At 41.6% G+C, this 14,752-nt stretch overlaps 1 protein-coding gene across 2 annotated transcripts in view; it reads left to right on the top strand.

Annotated features, from left to right (window-relative positions):
- Positions 1 to 14,752, top strand: part of LOC145352806 (RNA-binding protein Nova-1) — a 241,579-nt gene that overhangs the window by 175,180 nt on the left and 51,647 nt on the right. The window contains exon 4 of one of the 2 annotated variants that reach the window (XM_080203170.1): positions 5,871 to 5,942. The exons of the other annotated variant lie outside the window; for it this stretch is intronic. Coding sequence (XP_080059296.1) covers positions 5,871 to 5,942 — 72 coding nt within the window. The remainder of the gene's footprint in view (positions 1 to 5,870; positions 5,943 to 14,752) is intronic. 2 annotated transcript variants of the gene reach the window in all.

Below are 14,752 nucleotides of genomic sequence, written 5' to 3'. Positions count from 1 at the left end.
CCGTGAGATTTAACCTTTTGCACCCGTGTGCCATGAGGGACCTTGTCAGATGCTTTACTAAAATCCATATAGACGACATCCAGGCCCTTCCCTCGTCAATCGTTGTCATCTCCTCAAAAAACTCAACAAAATTTATGAGGTATAACCTCTCTCGCACAAAACTATGTTGTCTATCGCTAATGAGACTATTCATGTCTAAATGTGTATAGGTCCTTTCTCTAAGAATCTTCTCCAACAATTTCCCTACCACAGACGTTAAGCTCACTGGCCTATAATTGCCCAGGTTATCCTTGCTACCCTTCTTAAACAACGGGACCACTTTTGCTATCCTCCAATCCTCTGGGACCTCACCTGTGTCCAATGAAGAAACAAAGATTTCTGTTAGAGGCCCAGCAATTTCATCTCTTGTCTCTCTCAGTAATCTAGGACAGATGCCATCTGGCCCTGGGGATTTGTCTACCTTAATGCTTCATAAAAAACACCTATCACTTCCTCTCTTGTAATTGCGATTTGTAATCTCCGTCCAGGTGACTTATTTATAGGAAGAATATAACCCCTCGTTGTGTTCGAGATCTCACTGCCCAAGCAGCTGACTGCTTGGTACATGGCTCAGTAATAAAGCTGTGTTCACTGGACTGAAACTCTGCACAAGGAGGTTACATTGGTATTGTCAGCAAAATCTCCATGTTCATTATTGATGCAGATCAAACGAAGTTGTAGTGGATTATCCCACCAGATAGCCTGGTCCACCATCTTCACCTTTGGGATCCTGTCGATGTAGCCAGTGTGCAAAGCGGGCATCTCCGTTTCTATATACTGATCTTTGAGAGAAAGAACTGAAGTATTTGTTTCCTCCAACAGACCTTGGACTTCGGTCATTTTTTTATCTTCCGGGGGAACTTAACTATTTTCATGAAACGTTTATTATCTGAGTTTTGGTGTTCTTGTGGAATATCATCAGTGTGAAGAAAAAATTGATCTTTGACACGTTTTTAAGTTGCCAAATTTCAAAGCTGGTACCTTCGTATCTCTACAGGACCAATCATATGATCCCTACAGAAAGAAGCCATTTGGCCCATCAAGTCTATACCGACTCTTACCCAGGCCCTATCCCCACAACCTCATTATATAATCCCCATATCCAACACACCTTGAGACACTAACAGCCCAATTTTATCATTTTCATTCTAAGTACCGATTCTGGACATAGTACAGATCCGACTTAGAAATCCACTTTCAGGTTCCCCCCGTACGCTCTCAGCCATCTCCAGTCCGATTCGCGCTGTGGGTGGGGCTTAGTGCTGCCAGAATGATTGGAGCTCTGAACTGCGCATGCGCAGTTAGAAAAAAATTGGGAAAAACGCGCCCGTGTCAGATCGCTCCCAAGCCGCAGAAAGCAAAGAAAGCAGAGTCTGGGAGCGAAAAGCGGGAGCGAGGATGTATCTCAGTGTGTGTGTGTGTGTGTGGGGGGGGGGATGAAGATGAGGGAGGTGGGTAAGATGTATCTCATGGGGGGAGGGTGGCAGCGGCAGACGGATCTCTGGATCTCTGGTGGGTGGACAGATGGATCTCTGGTGGAGGGGGCGGGGGGGGTCCACTGCCACTCTGTGGGTGATTGGTGGGGGGGGGGGCTGGGTGAGGGGGTCAGGGGTGGCGATAGTCTGAATAATGGGGGGGGTGGTTAAGGGAGTTTACCATTGAATCCAAAACCTTTCCTCGATGACTTAACTGGCAAACCGGTGATGGTGAAGTTCAAATGGGGAATGGGCTACTTACAAGGGCTACTTGGTATCAGTCAATGGATATACAAACATTCAGAAGAATATATTGATGGCGCTTTAGTGGGTCACCTTGGTGAAGTTCTAATGAGGTGTAACAATGTCCTGTACATCAGAGGAGTTGAGGTAGAGGAAGAAGATGGGGAAATGAGAGAATAACTTTCCTTTTTATTTGAAGAATAAAAATGTGTAGAATTTTTGGGGTATTTTTATATTCAGCCATTTGAATACACTGTATTTGGATTTGCACTGACTAGGTCAGGGGTTTGTACTGTGCTGCAAAGTGTAGATGACAAACTATAATTTAATTATAGACAACTGCTCTAGTTTGATTCTGAATATGTTCAAATGTGAATTCAGTGTAAGTTGAACCAGTAAAACTAGTTTTCAATCTGAAAAGAAAAGCCAGACAATGATCAGCCCTCCCCCCACCACCAGACAGTGAACAGTGTCCCCCCACCACCAGACAGCGATCAGCCCTCCACCCCCCCACTACCAGACAACAATAAACACCTCCCCCACCAGACAATGATCAGCCCTCCCCCCACCACCAGACAGTGAACAGTCCCCCCCCACCACCAGACAACGATTAGCCCTCCCCCCCACGCCAGAGATACATCTGACCTCACTCCCCTCCTCCCCCGTCCAACCAGAGACTGATCCAGCCTGCCCCCACCCCCGCCCCCACCCCCACCACTGATCTGAGTCAGGGAGTCACTGGAAGCACTGACCGTGCTCTCCAGCGGCTGGAGAACCCGACTCAGAGATTTATTCAGCAGGTCCCTAAAAGCGCGGTTCCAGATTGGTAAACGCGGTGGTAAAGGGGGAAATGCTGATAGAGATGGGGGGACAGTTCATTAATTCAATTTAAATGTATGCAAATCCATTTAAATCATCGTTGCGCCCAATTTGGGAACAGATCCCCGCCATTTGCGGGTCTCGGTAAAGTGGTGATCTGCGCGGACCCGGGTGCAGATCGCGGTAAAGGCCTCACACCTGACTTTACCACAATTTCACACCTGAAAATGGGCGCACATTGTTGGTAAAATCGGGCTCTAAGGGGCAACTGAGCATGGCCAATCCACCTGACCTGCACATCTTTGACTGTGGGAGGAAACACGCAGACACTGGATATGGGGGAATGTGCAAACTCCACACAGTCTCCCAAGGCCGGAATCGAATCTGGGTCCCTAACACTGTGAGGCAGCCGTGCTAACCACTGTGCCATTATGCTACCCAAACCATTTCAGGGGGCAGTTAAGAGTCAACTACATTGCTGTGGCTCTGGAGTTACATATTGGCCAGACCGAGTAAGGACAACAGATTTTCTTCTGTAAAGGACATTAGTGAACCAGATGGGTTTTGTGGCAATTAACAATGGTTTCATGTCATCATCTGACTTTTAATTCCAGACTTTCACTGAATTTAAATTTCACCATCTGCTGTGGGATTTGAACCCAAGTCCCAATAGCATTACCCTGGGTCTCTAGATTATTAGTGACAACACCACTACGCCACTGCCTTCCCATGTAAATAGTAAGTCAGAGGGTCTTGCACACAGTGTTGGGTCCTGGTGATTGGAGAGCTTTTGGTATGAGTCCATCTCCCAGATTAGGGGAGCATTAGGTGGTTCGGTGAATTGGCCGCGCTAAATTCTCCCTCAGTGTACCCTTCCTGGCACTGGAGTGTGGAGACTAGGGAATTTTCACAGTAACTTTGTTGCAGTGTTAATGTAAGCCAAGCCTACTTGTGACACTAATAAGTAAACTTTAAACATTGAGGCACAGATATTGTCCATTTTTCTCCAGGGCTGTTTACAACAGATAAATCAGTCATTCTGGGAGGCCCCTGGATTATGTTGTCATTTTAATTTACTTTTGAGTAGAAATTTCTTATTTTAGTTACATTTATATTTCTCATATTAAAATTTGGGCCTGTGTTGAAGTCTGCCTCTACTGTTTGAAACCTTTTGCTGTAATAACTATTTTTTCTTAATGCAAGGTGCATTTATTTCTTCCTTTGTTTTCAATATTCTCTTTTTTTAAAATTATATTTCTCTGTCTTCCCCTGTTCATTTTTCTTTTTTTTATTCTCTTCTGTTCACTTTACATGTAAGTAATGTAACACAACGTTCTGCACTCCCCTTTCCTTCTCTATGAACGGTATGCTTTGTTTGTATAGCTTACAAGAAACAACTTTCCACTGTATACTAATCCATGTGACAATAAATCAAATCAAATAAGTGATGCTGAAATGGTTTCACTGCCTGTGTGGGACAGGCAAGAGAACAGTGGAGTCACTGATGCTGGGGCGACATGGTGGCACAGTGGTTAGCACTGCTGCCTCACAGCGTCAGGGACCGGGTTCAAATCTGGCCTTGGGTCACTGCCTATGTGGAGTTTGCATATTCTCCCCGTATCTGTGTGGGTTTCCTCCGGGTGCTCCGGTTTCCTCCCATACACGCAGTGAAACCATGATTTGATTTATTATTGTCATATGTATTAGTATGCAGTGAAAAGTCTTGTTTCTTGCGCGCTATACAAAGCATGTCAAAAGATGTGCAGGTTAGACAGATTGGCCATGCTAAATTGTCCCTTAGTGCCCCAGGGTGTGTTGGTCAGGGGGATTAGTGGAGTTATGGCCTGGGTGGGATGCTGTGTTGGAAGGAAGCTCTGTTGGAGCATTGATGCAGACTTGATGGGCTGAATGGCCTCCTTTTGCACTGTATGGATTCCATTCTATGATTATGGTCATGTTCTTTAGCTGTCATTTTTACTCCCTCCTATAAAAACAGCCCTGTCAACAGAGCAGTGTTAGCAGGTGAAACTCTGAATGCACAAATGCCTCTTTTTTGAAGTGGGGCTGTACACAAGGGTATTCGCGGAACGTTTTTTTAACCTCCACCTGAATAGTGCACACACTGCATTGCATATTTGGTGTTTGGCTCTACCTAAGGCAAAGCAACCTGACTAATAAAAACATGCAAGTCCTAGATGAGGAAGTGTTGCCAGATGTAACAGTTCACAATTTAAAATGTATACAGTCTCGTGTAGGAGAGATTCAAGTAAATTTTTTTTCCCATTATAGAGTTCACAAAATAAGAACGTTTTGCAGACAGTCTTCCTTTAAGCTTTTTTGAATAATTTTTCTGCAATGCAAGAAAAACTGAACCAAAAGTGGCAAACAAAACAAAAGACTTGAATGCAGATTTCTGACAAACCAGATAAACTGATGATGATATTTCTTCAAACTTAAAATGACTCTGAATTATGTAATGAAGTAGCAGGCATTTAATCCTGTTTTGAGTTTAAAATCTCAAAGATTATCCTGGAATATTGGTTTATCGATAATAAATTATCCCTGACTCCACCTAATTTCTCATGAATCTGAATGTCTTCATTCAGTATGGCCTACTGATTTACAATTCATACCATGTTTCAATGTATTTAATGATAATGTTAAATCTTTTTTATTATGGAGTCATGTTTACGGGTTATTTTACATATAATCAACGTTAGACTCAGTACCAAGGGAAGTCTCAACAGGCTCATAAACATTCCTGGCAGAGATGATATCCTAAATTTCCTGAACTGCCAGCATGGTATATATGACATTTACGTAGTATGTAAATTGATGTAAAATCTTTTATTGCAATTATGACTGCAGTACAGCAGTAGATTCAGAGTATTATTTTTACTGAAATGTGGACAGAGAAATGTTGTTTAAGCTTAAAGAATTTGCTCAAAATTTATTCATGACGTTTGTTCATGCTCAAAAAGCTGTGTGATTGCTACGGTGGATAGCAATAATTGAAAATTATTGAAAATTGCACAACCCATTGAATCATCACAATGGCAGCAGAATTTAAAATATATTGATGTAAAATGCAATATTTCTCTGGGCGCCAGCTCTTCATCGTAAATCTCATCCATCCTTCATTGGCATGAAGTGGCTGTGGATAAATAATTATGGAAATAATGTCTAAAATATTAGCCAAAGTGAGCTGCCTTGGACTGTTTGGAATTTATTGCATGGGATTGTTCATATAAGGCTTAAGGTTGGTGATTTCCTCCTGAATTGCTTTATTCCCAGACATTGCCATCCTCCCCAACTACCACCAAGTCCTCTCCATCTGACCCCATGACCACCACCAGAGCCAACCAGGTACAGTATCATCTACCATCTACACCATACTTTCACAGGTATAAAGCACATTGTACAGCTACATTGGGAAGGAAGACCTTTCCTGGATTTGAATGTTTTGTAACAGGTACACTTGTTAACAACTAGTTTTAGAGTAGACAAAGCTGCTAATTCCACAGCAAAAAAAAAGATGCAGTTTATTAAAGAACATGCAGCAATGTCTTTGTTTTTGCTTTAACTGTTTAATTGTTTCTGGTGTGAACAGAAATATGTATTTGTCCTGTACTTTATTTTTGTTTCCAGCTTTCTCTTCATTAACCATTTTGCCTCTTGCCAGAATAAGCCATCTTTCCGCTCAGCTGAATCTAACATGAAGATGACTCTGCTAGTTATCTCAGCTAGATTAGTTACTTTTACTATTGTGCATCTCCTGTGCCTTAGCTAAGCATTTTGTAGATGACAGAGTGGACAAGTTCCAATGTGTTAATGATGAATTCACCAAGTGTTTGGTATTGTTCCAGAATGAGGTAAGACCAGATATAAGCTTTATTGATGATGTGTGTGTGTGTGTATGTGGGTGCAGCAGGTTTTTAGCAGGTTTCAGAACCCAGAACCCGTCAATGAGTTTGGAAACAGCAGACTTCCTTACACCTACAGCTGTTGAGATGCAATGACATTGACTGATCACAATCCATCTGGAAGATTTAATTTAGCAATTCAGAAAATATTTTCAATCACCTGATTTGACCCTTAATCCACAGTCTTGGTTGCATAGATCCTTGGATGTAATACAGCACGTGAAATGGAAATGTCGCCCATGTACAGGAGGGGATTACTTTGCTGAGGTTAAAAAAAGAGATCTTCAACAGAGCGATACAAGGCTGCATTCTATTTGCTTAGTGCCCCAAAGTGTCAAAAGCTATTTGAAACAAATAAAATTGGAAGATATCCTGTTCTCAATGAGCTCAATTATACATTGATACGCTCCGTGGCCTCACCTATCCCTTTGATATCTTCCAGCCCTACATACCCTGAGGATCACTGCACTCCTTCATTCCGAGCCTCTTGTGCACTCCTGATTTTTGTACCTTTAGTGGATGTTCCTTCAGCTCTCCAGTCTCTAACCCTTAGAGTTCCCTCCCCAAGTTTCTCTCCTTTAAAGCATTCTTTAAAGCACACTTCCTTGTTGAAACTTTTTGCCATCAGTCTTAATAACTCCTCAGGTCACTCGGTTTGTTTGATGGCACTCCGGTGAAGCACTTTGGGATTTTTATGACATTCAAGGTGCCATATAAATACAAGTTACCACAAAATGTGTGACCCTAACAGCAAATATATAAAAGACCTGTGGTTTTGTGTAATTCTCAAAAGCAGCATTAATTCTCTTATTGTAGAACCTTTTGCAAAAAGAGTGGTCATGGAAAGACTATCTGAGTGCATATGCATGGTCTAGCTACTGAACTTTTACAATGGTTTATTTTCCCCTGATTTTCAAATGACCTAATTTCTGATGATGAATGTGTTTTACCATAGAAAAAATGCCCGAATGTTTGTTGTTAATATCCATTACTAAAAATTCAAAACTAAGAAAATTATGTAAAATTGTACACTACTTATTAAACTAAAGTTTCTTTGTGCCATCCAGAAGAAATCCAAACAACTTGTCTAATATGACGATTATCCAAGTTTATTAGACACTGCAATTTATGTTCTTGAGGTGAACTGAAAACCAAGTTGCTACAATATAATACAAAGTTATTTGTAATGCTTATCATGGTATAGAATACATTTTGTTTTATACAACTGTATCACAATATTACCAAATTTAGCCCTTCGTTTCAAATTCTGACAAGGTCAAGTATTGTTCCCTAAAGTAACAGATGATTGAACAATAGCTGTGTCGCATTATACAAACTCGCTCCGAGCGAGATGATGATAACATCTGTGACCTGTGCTGAAATATTATGTTGTGCACAAAATGAGCATCGGAAGAGTAAAAATTTGTGATAACGACATACTGCTGTGCAAAATACGATCAAAGTCAATGATTCTGTACTGTATGAAGACCTTCTGTTTGCTATGTAGGTGTATGTGTATATATCATGAGTCAACCAAATTAGTTCCCAGTACTGAAGAAATTGAATTTGTTGATGTTCCCAAGCCAACAGGATATTAAAATATACCTAAAGGACCAATAACATTGATGTTCCTTAAAAGGTTTTGAAAAAGTTAACACAAACCAGTTTTCCTAAGCGTGTCAAAAGGCATTTTTATTTTGGTGCTTGGTCTCGGGCGGAAAATGGTGCTGAACTTGAAGCAATGTGCTGCTCTTTCTACTCTTTTAACCTACAGGCTGTTTGACTTCATGAGTGAGCTCATGGTGGTGGGGGGGTGGGGGGGGGGGGCGGGGGAGGGGCATTTACGTTTGCTAATCTCTGACCTTCATACCCACAAAAAGTGGGCTCCTTGATGTCATTCTAAAAAGCCTAATTTACCTTCTGTAAATGATTACTGTACTGTGATCAGTGGAAATAAAGCATCTAAATTCTGCAGTCTATAAAGTGCTTTGTCAAGTGCTTTGAGTAGTGACAGTGTCACTATAACCAATGACTTTCCTTGGATCCATGAGGGAGTTTTTATCTGAATGATTAAATGTGTTTATCAGTTTCTAAAAGTGAAGATAAGCAAAGGGAGAAGGAGGCAGATGAACGCTGCAGTATAAATTTTAACGGGGAATTATAGTCAGAGCAGAACCTTCCCATGTAAAGTTTCACGTCCTTAACTTTTAAATCCCGTCCAAAATACAGATTTTTCACTATTCATAAACCACAATTGGTGTATCGTGTTGTGCAATCCTTTCACTCCTACATACAGATTACAATGCAAGAATCTAACATATCTTTTAGGACTCTCCACGGTTGTGCAAAGAGTATTTGATCTGTACAGGCTAGTCCCAGATTCCATGTGGAAAGGGGTGACCTCAGACATTGTGATCACTGGGTCACCGCTATTCATTTTAGTGTTCTTGTTTAGGGAGAGAAGAGCAGGCACGGTGCACACTCCTGTAACAGGCATTTTACCGAAGGACATCTTTGTGGATATCACATAAGACAGGATCAGGTTTGGCTTGTCCAACAGTTTGATACTTGACACTATCAAGACTCATATGAATGTTGCCCATTTTGGCAGGATGTTAGAAGGTGATTTCTATGAAATAAACCCCAACAGAACCAATGGAGAGGAGACGAGAATGAATAATTACAGCCTTCTGTTGAATGAAATGTAAAACGAGTTACTCAGACTGATCATGCTGCATTTTGTGTTGTATTCCTTGCATCATTTCATTTCACTTCTTTTAAAATAAGTGCCTTTACCACAGTGACAGTCACCTTGAGATCTGAATATCACCAACCATTGCAGATTTCATTATTACTTCTGAGTGTACAACATGGATTTGTGCCTTACATTTCAAAATTACAGTACATTATGGTATAGAAATAATACTTTGTTATTACTGTACTTGAGCATTGCTGAAAAAAAAAGACCTGTTGAAGCTTTGTGCCTTGCATTCATCAGAACACTTCACAAGAATACCAGGAAAAGAGGAAAAAATTACTCTGTATGAGAAGAGAGTGCTGATTGGTTGGCATGAAGATTCTGTTTGGTAGAGCTGTTGTCACGGGGAGTGCATCAATTTATGGTGACTGACTAATAACTGCTGAGCATTGTTTGAAAATTAAACCAGCCAGCTTGATCCTTAGTCCAGATATTGCCCTGGGGAGTGAACCAGTGAATGGGTGTCACTTATTTTGTTTAGCTAAAATAGGTGCAAAATGTGTAACTGTTCTTTCAGTCCACAAAACACAGGCTCCCATGTATTAATATATGTAGCTTCCTATAAACACCAATGCAGCACACTGTGAGCTCAACTGACAATCTTAAATTAGTTGTTAGCTTAATTTTTGCACGGAGAATTATTCAGCAGAATCCCATCTAATGTTGGACACTGTTTTGAGTTTTGCAAGCGTGGATTGGTTGGGTATGCTCTGTCCCTTGTCCTTTGGGGTGCTGGAGTAGTGCCAGGGTTTCCCTTATCAGTTTGGGGGATTCTTCTTGTACGTGTGGGTGAATCTCCATATCCGTGGGGGGAGTTCCCCAAGTCCTTAATGGGGTTCCTATGTCCATGGCGGTCTCACAGTTTATGTTGGGGGGGGCATTCCCCACATTGCCTATTGGAGATGAACACCCCAATCTCTGGTTTCCTGATGGTTGGGTTTTTCCACTCACCGACGTGATGGCATGGGTCACACCCTCAGATTCCTTCTACACAGAGTGCTGGATTATCTGGAGTAAAGCTGGTTGTGTAGGCGGTGAGTTACACTCCAGTTTTCTCACCTCATCCAGCACTCTGTGCAGAGAATGGAAAATTGCACACATCATGTCCAACATTTTGTGATTCTGTGATTAGACAACACTTGCTGTTTATCATTAATTACTAAGAGGCACAGGTTTAAGGCATGAGGAACAAGGTTTAAAGGAGATGTACGAGGCAGGTTCTTGACACAGAGGTGGTGGGTGCCTGGAACTCACTGCGGGGGGAGGTAGTGGAAGCAGATGCGATAGTTTTAAGGGGCATCTTGATAAATACATGAATAGGATGGGAATAGAGTGATATGGTCCCCAGAATAGTAGGGGGTTTTAGCTCAGTTGGGCAGCATGGTTGGTGCAGGGGTGGAGGAACGAAGGGCCTGTTCCTGTGCTGTAATTTTCTTTGTTCTTTGCTAAACAATCCTGAGTGTGTTATGAATTATACTGACAACCACTTAAAGATTATAAGTCGGGCTTGCAGTGCGGCTCAAATACATTCACATACATGTGCTAGAAAGATCCATGTATTCACACGCAGGATTGTTTCTTTGCAAACAGAAGGAACATATCCATACATTGTACCTTTTCCAACAAAGCAAAAGCTTGGGGATCAGTCTTTCCCTACTTCATTGCCTGAACCAGGGTTCACTTGTCTGGTTTCAGTTGAAACAAAAGCTTGAGAGTTTACTATGCTCTGGTGCATTCTCCATGGCAATCTCTCTACAAATCAAAGCCCACTTGCCGACCTCTTCCCATGCAGTATAAATTGTTGTTCACATTTGAGACTTCATATTCTTGTAAATCTGTCCTGATGAGTGGGAGATGAAAAGCTTTGACAGCATGGGTGGGATTTCGTATCCTTGCTCGAGTGAGACCTGAAATTCCTGCCCAAATTCACTGGCACATCCGTTGTCCGCTCCTCACCCATTCCGATTCCGCAGTGGGCGGGGCAGTAGAATTCTGGCACACGTCTCTTGTTGCAGCAATATCCGGGGATATTGGAGACTTGCAGCTCCTTCGAACTGAGTGCTCATCTTATTTGGAAGAACGAAGATCAAACTTGATGTACCTGTATTAATGGAAATTGTTTCCACAATCTCTAATGAATTGAGGTCAGATTCGGAGCATTACAGAGCTCTTTCCTCAAAATTTCAGCACTTCCATCATCTTCCCAGCTGAATCATAGTTGTCCTTGTGACATCTTGGTGGTGTGTGCAGGCTGCTTCTGCTTTAAGTTCATTATTCTGTGATAAATAACATGCCTGACATTTGTTTGTAAGAGTAACAGTGATTAACATTCACATCAGTGTGTTGATAATCCATTTGCAGTACAGCAGTAAATTGGAAAGGGTTGGAGAAACGTAATTTCTGACCTGTCGACATACTTTATAGGTAAGTAGCATAGTGAGATTAGCCGACATGAACAATTTATCACCATTGTGTGCTGACCAAGATTAGGTTTATCTGAAGAAAGACCGAGACTGGAAGCATAATGTACACAATCTTAGAGTTAATAAGACTCAGAATAAGGCTTGCTTGTTGCCTAGGAAACAAATTGATTTTTGTTTTTTCCATTATCACTTTAAGGGCATCGTAGTGGGAAAACAATTTTTGGTCTTGAATGTAAAAAAAAAGGCTTGACAGCACAGAGGCCTGAATTATTGGACATTCGTTACTTAAAATGACTTTGACAAAAGAAAATGCTGATCAGTTTTTGTTAGCTGCACAACCAGGGGAAACCCGGACGGTTGCATTTCTTCCAAACACTCGTGTTTCATTGGCAGCAAAGTTATTAACTCCTAATTGAATTGATGTCCACCAAAACACTGCAATTCTGTAAAGTTTCAGTGCTGACTTTGTAAAAAAAAAGCCAAAGTTTAATCTGTATTGATCCTTCCTGTTGAGTGGAACATATCTAATGAGTAACATAGAAACTAGAAGCAGGAGTAAGCCATTCGGCCCTTCGAGCCTGCCCCGCCATTCATTTTGATCAAGGCTGATCATTGAATTCAATATCCTGATTTCCCCCCCTCACCCCCCCCCCCCCATTTCCCTTGATCCCTTTAGCCCCAAGAGCTAAATCCAGTTTATTCTTGAAATCATGTAACGTTTTGGTTTCAACTACTTCCTGTGGGAGTGAATTCCACACATTCCCCACCCTCTGGGTGAAGAAATTTCTCCTCACCTCAGTTCTAAAAGGTTTACCCCTTATCCTCAAACTATGACCCCTAGTTCTGGACTCACCCCACCATCAGGATCATTCTTTCTGAATCTACCCTGTCTAACCCTGTGTGAATTTTATACCTTTCTATGAGATCCCCTCTCACTCTTATAAAGTCCAGTGAATATAATCCTAGCCAATTTAGTCTCTCCTCATATGACAGACCTGTCATCCCAGGAATCAGCCTGGTAAACCTTTGCTGTACTCCCTCTATAGCAAGGAACATCCTTCCTCAGATAAGGACACCAAAATTCCGGATCTTCAGTGAACGTGCACTATTTCCATGGCACATCTACATCACAGCAAGGCTTGTAAGAGAGAAAGAAAGAGGAAATAACAGTGTAAGTGACCTGTTAATCATACTGTTCTGTATTTTCCTGGACAGCTGTTGTTATCTTTGCCAAAAGAAGTTGCAAGATAATTTATTGTAGACTTGACCCCCATTAAAATCAAAGAGTTAATTAGTTTCTATGCTGTTGGCCGCTTTATGGCCTAAATAGCCTGGCAGTAGAAAGATCTATTGTTCCAAGTTGGGTTTAAGCTGTTAAAAATATTGCACTTCCAAAGGTTAAACAACTAAAATCTTTGAGTCTCTATTCCCTGCACCTGGAGTTTTCAATTTTAATGTTATTGCATCATTTCCATTTATGATATCATTTTCAGAAATTAAAGGGACATTTCTCTGCTTTCCCATTGAGTTTGACCTCACTAACGCCACAAACGCAACTAAATATTATTTTTCTATCCTAATTTACTTATTAACCAGTATTGTTTCAGTTGACTTTCTGCATCTGGGCATGTTTAATTTTGTATCATAATCAGTAAGGACTTACATACTCATCTTTTCAGCATCATCGCACTAAATATGTGATTGCAATCACATGTTGGATAAATTTATTATGTTGAATTACTTTACGCAAACTGCTATCAAGTAAACTGTATTCAGTCCACGTAAAGACTCGCTTTTTGAAGAAACAATGTGAACTCTTGCCCCCCCACCTCCCCCCAGCCCCTCTCCTTTCAAACCAGATCTCTTTTCTATATCAATATCTTGGCGAATCTGCAGAGTTGATTTTTTTCTTATAACTCTTATCAGGAGTCACGGACCAGGGTTTTCTGGTCTCGCCCCTAGCCCCCATGGGAATCCTCGCTGGCGGAATGGAAAACTTGACGGATCAGGAAAAAGTCTGTTGACTCGAGGCAAGAATTTCCGTTCGTGTGGAAGCGGAAAATTCCGGACAGGAATTTGAGCCCGAATCTCAATAGACCTCTTACCAGGAGTCTGCAATCCGGAGAAGGGAAGGGAAGCCTTCATTTTCACACTGTCCAAACTTGTTTAACAGAATCATCATAGAACCCCAACAGTGCAGAAGGAGGCCATTCTGCCTTCAAGTCTTCACCAAATCTCTGACGGATTATCTTACCCGGGCCCTCTCCCTATTCCGTAACCCCACACATTTACCACGGCAAATCCACCTAACCTACACATCTTTAGATTGTTGAAGGAAACCGGAGCAGACACTGGGAGAAGGGAGGAGTTATGAGGCCAAATTTTCTATGGGGGTGGAGGCATGTTTCAGTGCATGAATTACCACACTTCTGAATTTTTTCTGGAGGAAATTTGATTTTCTATCGTATTCCCAATCCTGCACAATTTCCCTCTGGCTTTTTTGCAGATTAGGAATGTCTCCTGTGTAAGACGTAAACGCACCCTGCAGAAATCACATTCCACATTTTAAAACGCGGGGTGGGAGGGAAGTGAAAAATCAGATTTCTTCCCACACACCATTTTCACCTGGTGGTGTGGTGATAAGGAAAACCATTCAAACCACACCAGGTTTGAGAGTTTCTGAAGAAAATGGAAAGCCTGCAGAGGAGTCGGGAACATTCTGAAAAGTAAGTGTAAAATGTTTTGGCACATTCAGACATCACATTTAGGTACATTTGTTTTTAATGCAGTGATACATCATAGATTGTGTCCGAATGCAGGGACCCGGGTTCGATTCCCAGCTTGGGTCACTATCTGTGCAGAGTCTGCATGTTCTCCCCGTGTCTGCGTGGGTTTCCTCTGGGTGCTCTGGTTTCCGAAAGACGTGCTGGTTAGGTGAATTGGCATGCTAAATTCTCCCTCAGTGAACCCGAACAGGTGCTGGAGTGTGATGACTAGGGGATTTTCACAGTAACTCCATTACAGTGTTAATGTAAACCTACTTGTGCCACTAATAAATAAACCTAAACTTAA

This window comes from Carcharhinus amblyrhynchos, chromosome 14, assembly GCF_965287045.1.
Source record: "Carcharhinus amblyrhynchos chromosome 14, sCarAmb.v2.hapA, whole genome shotgun sequence".
Lineage (NCBI taxonomy): Eukaryota > Metazoa > Chordata > Chondrichthyes > Carcharhiniformes > Carcharhinidae > Carcharhinus > Carcharhinus amblyrhynchos.
This window is presented reverse-complemented; position numbering and strand designations above follow the sequence as displayed.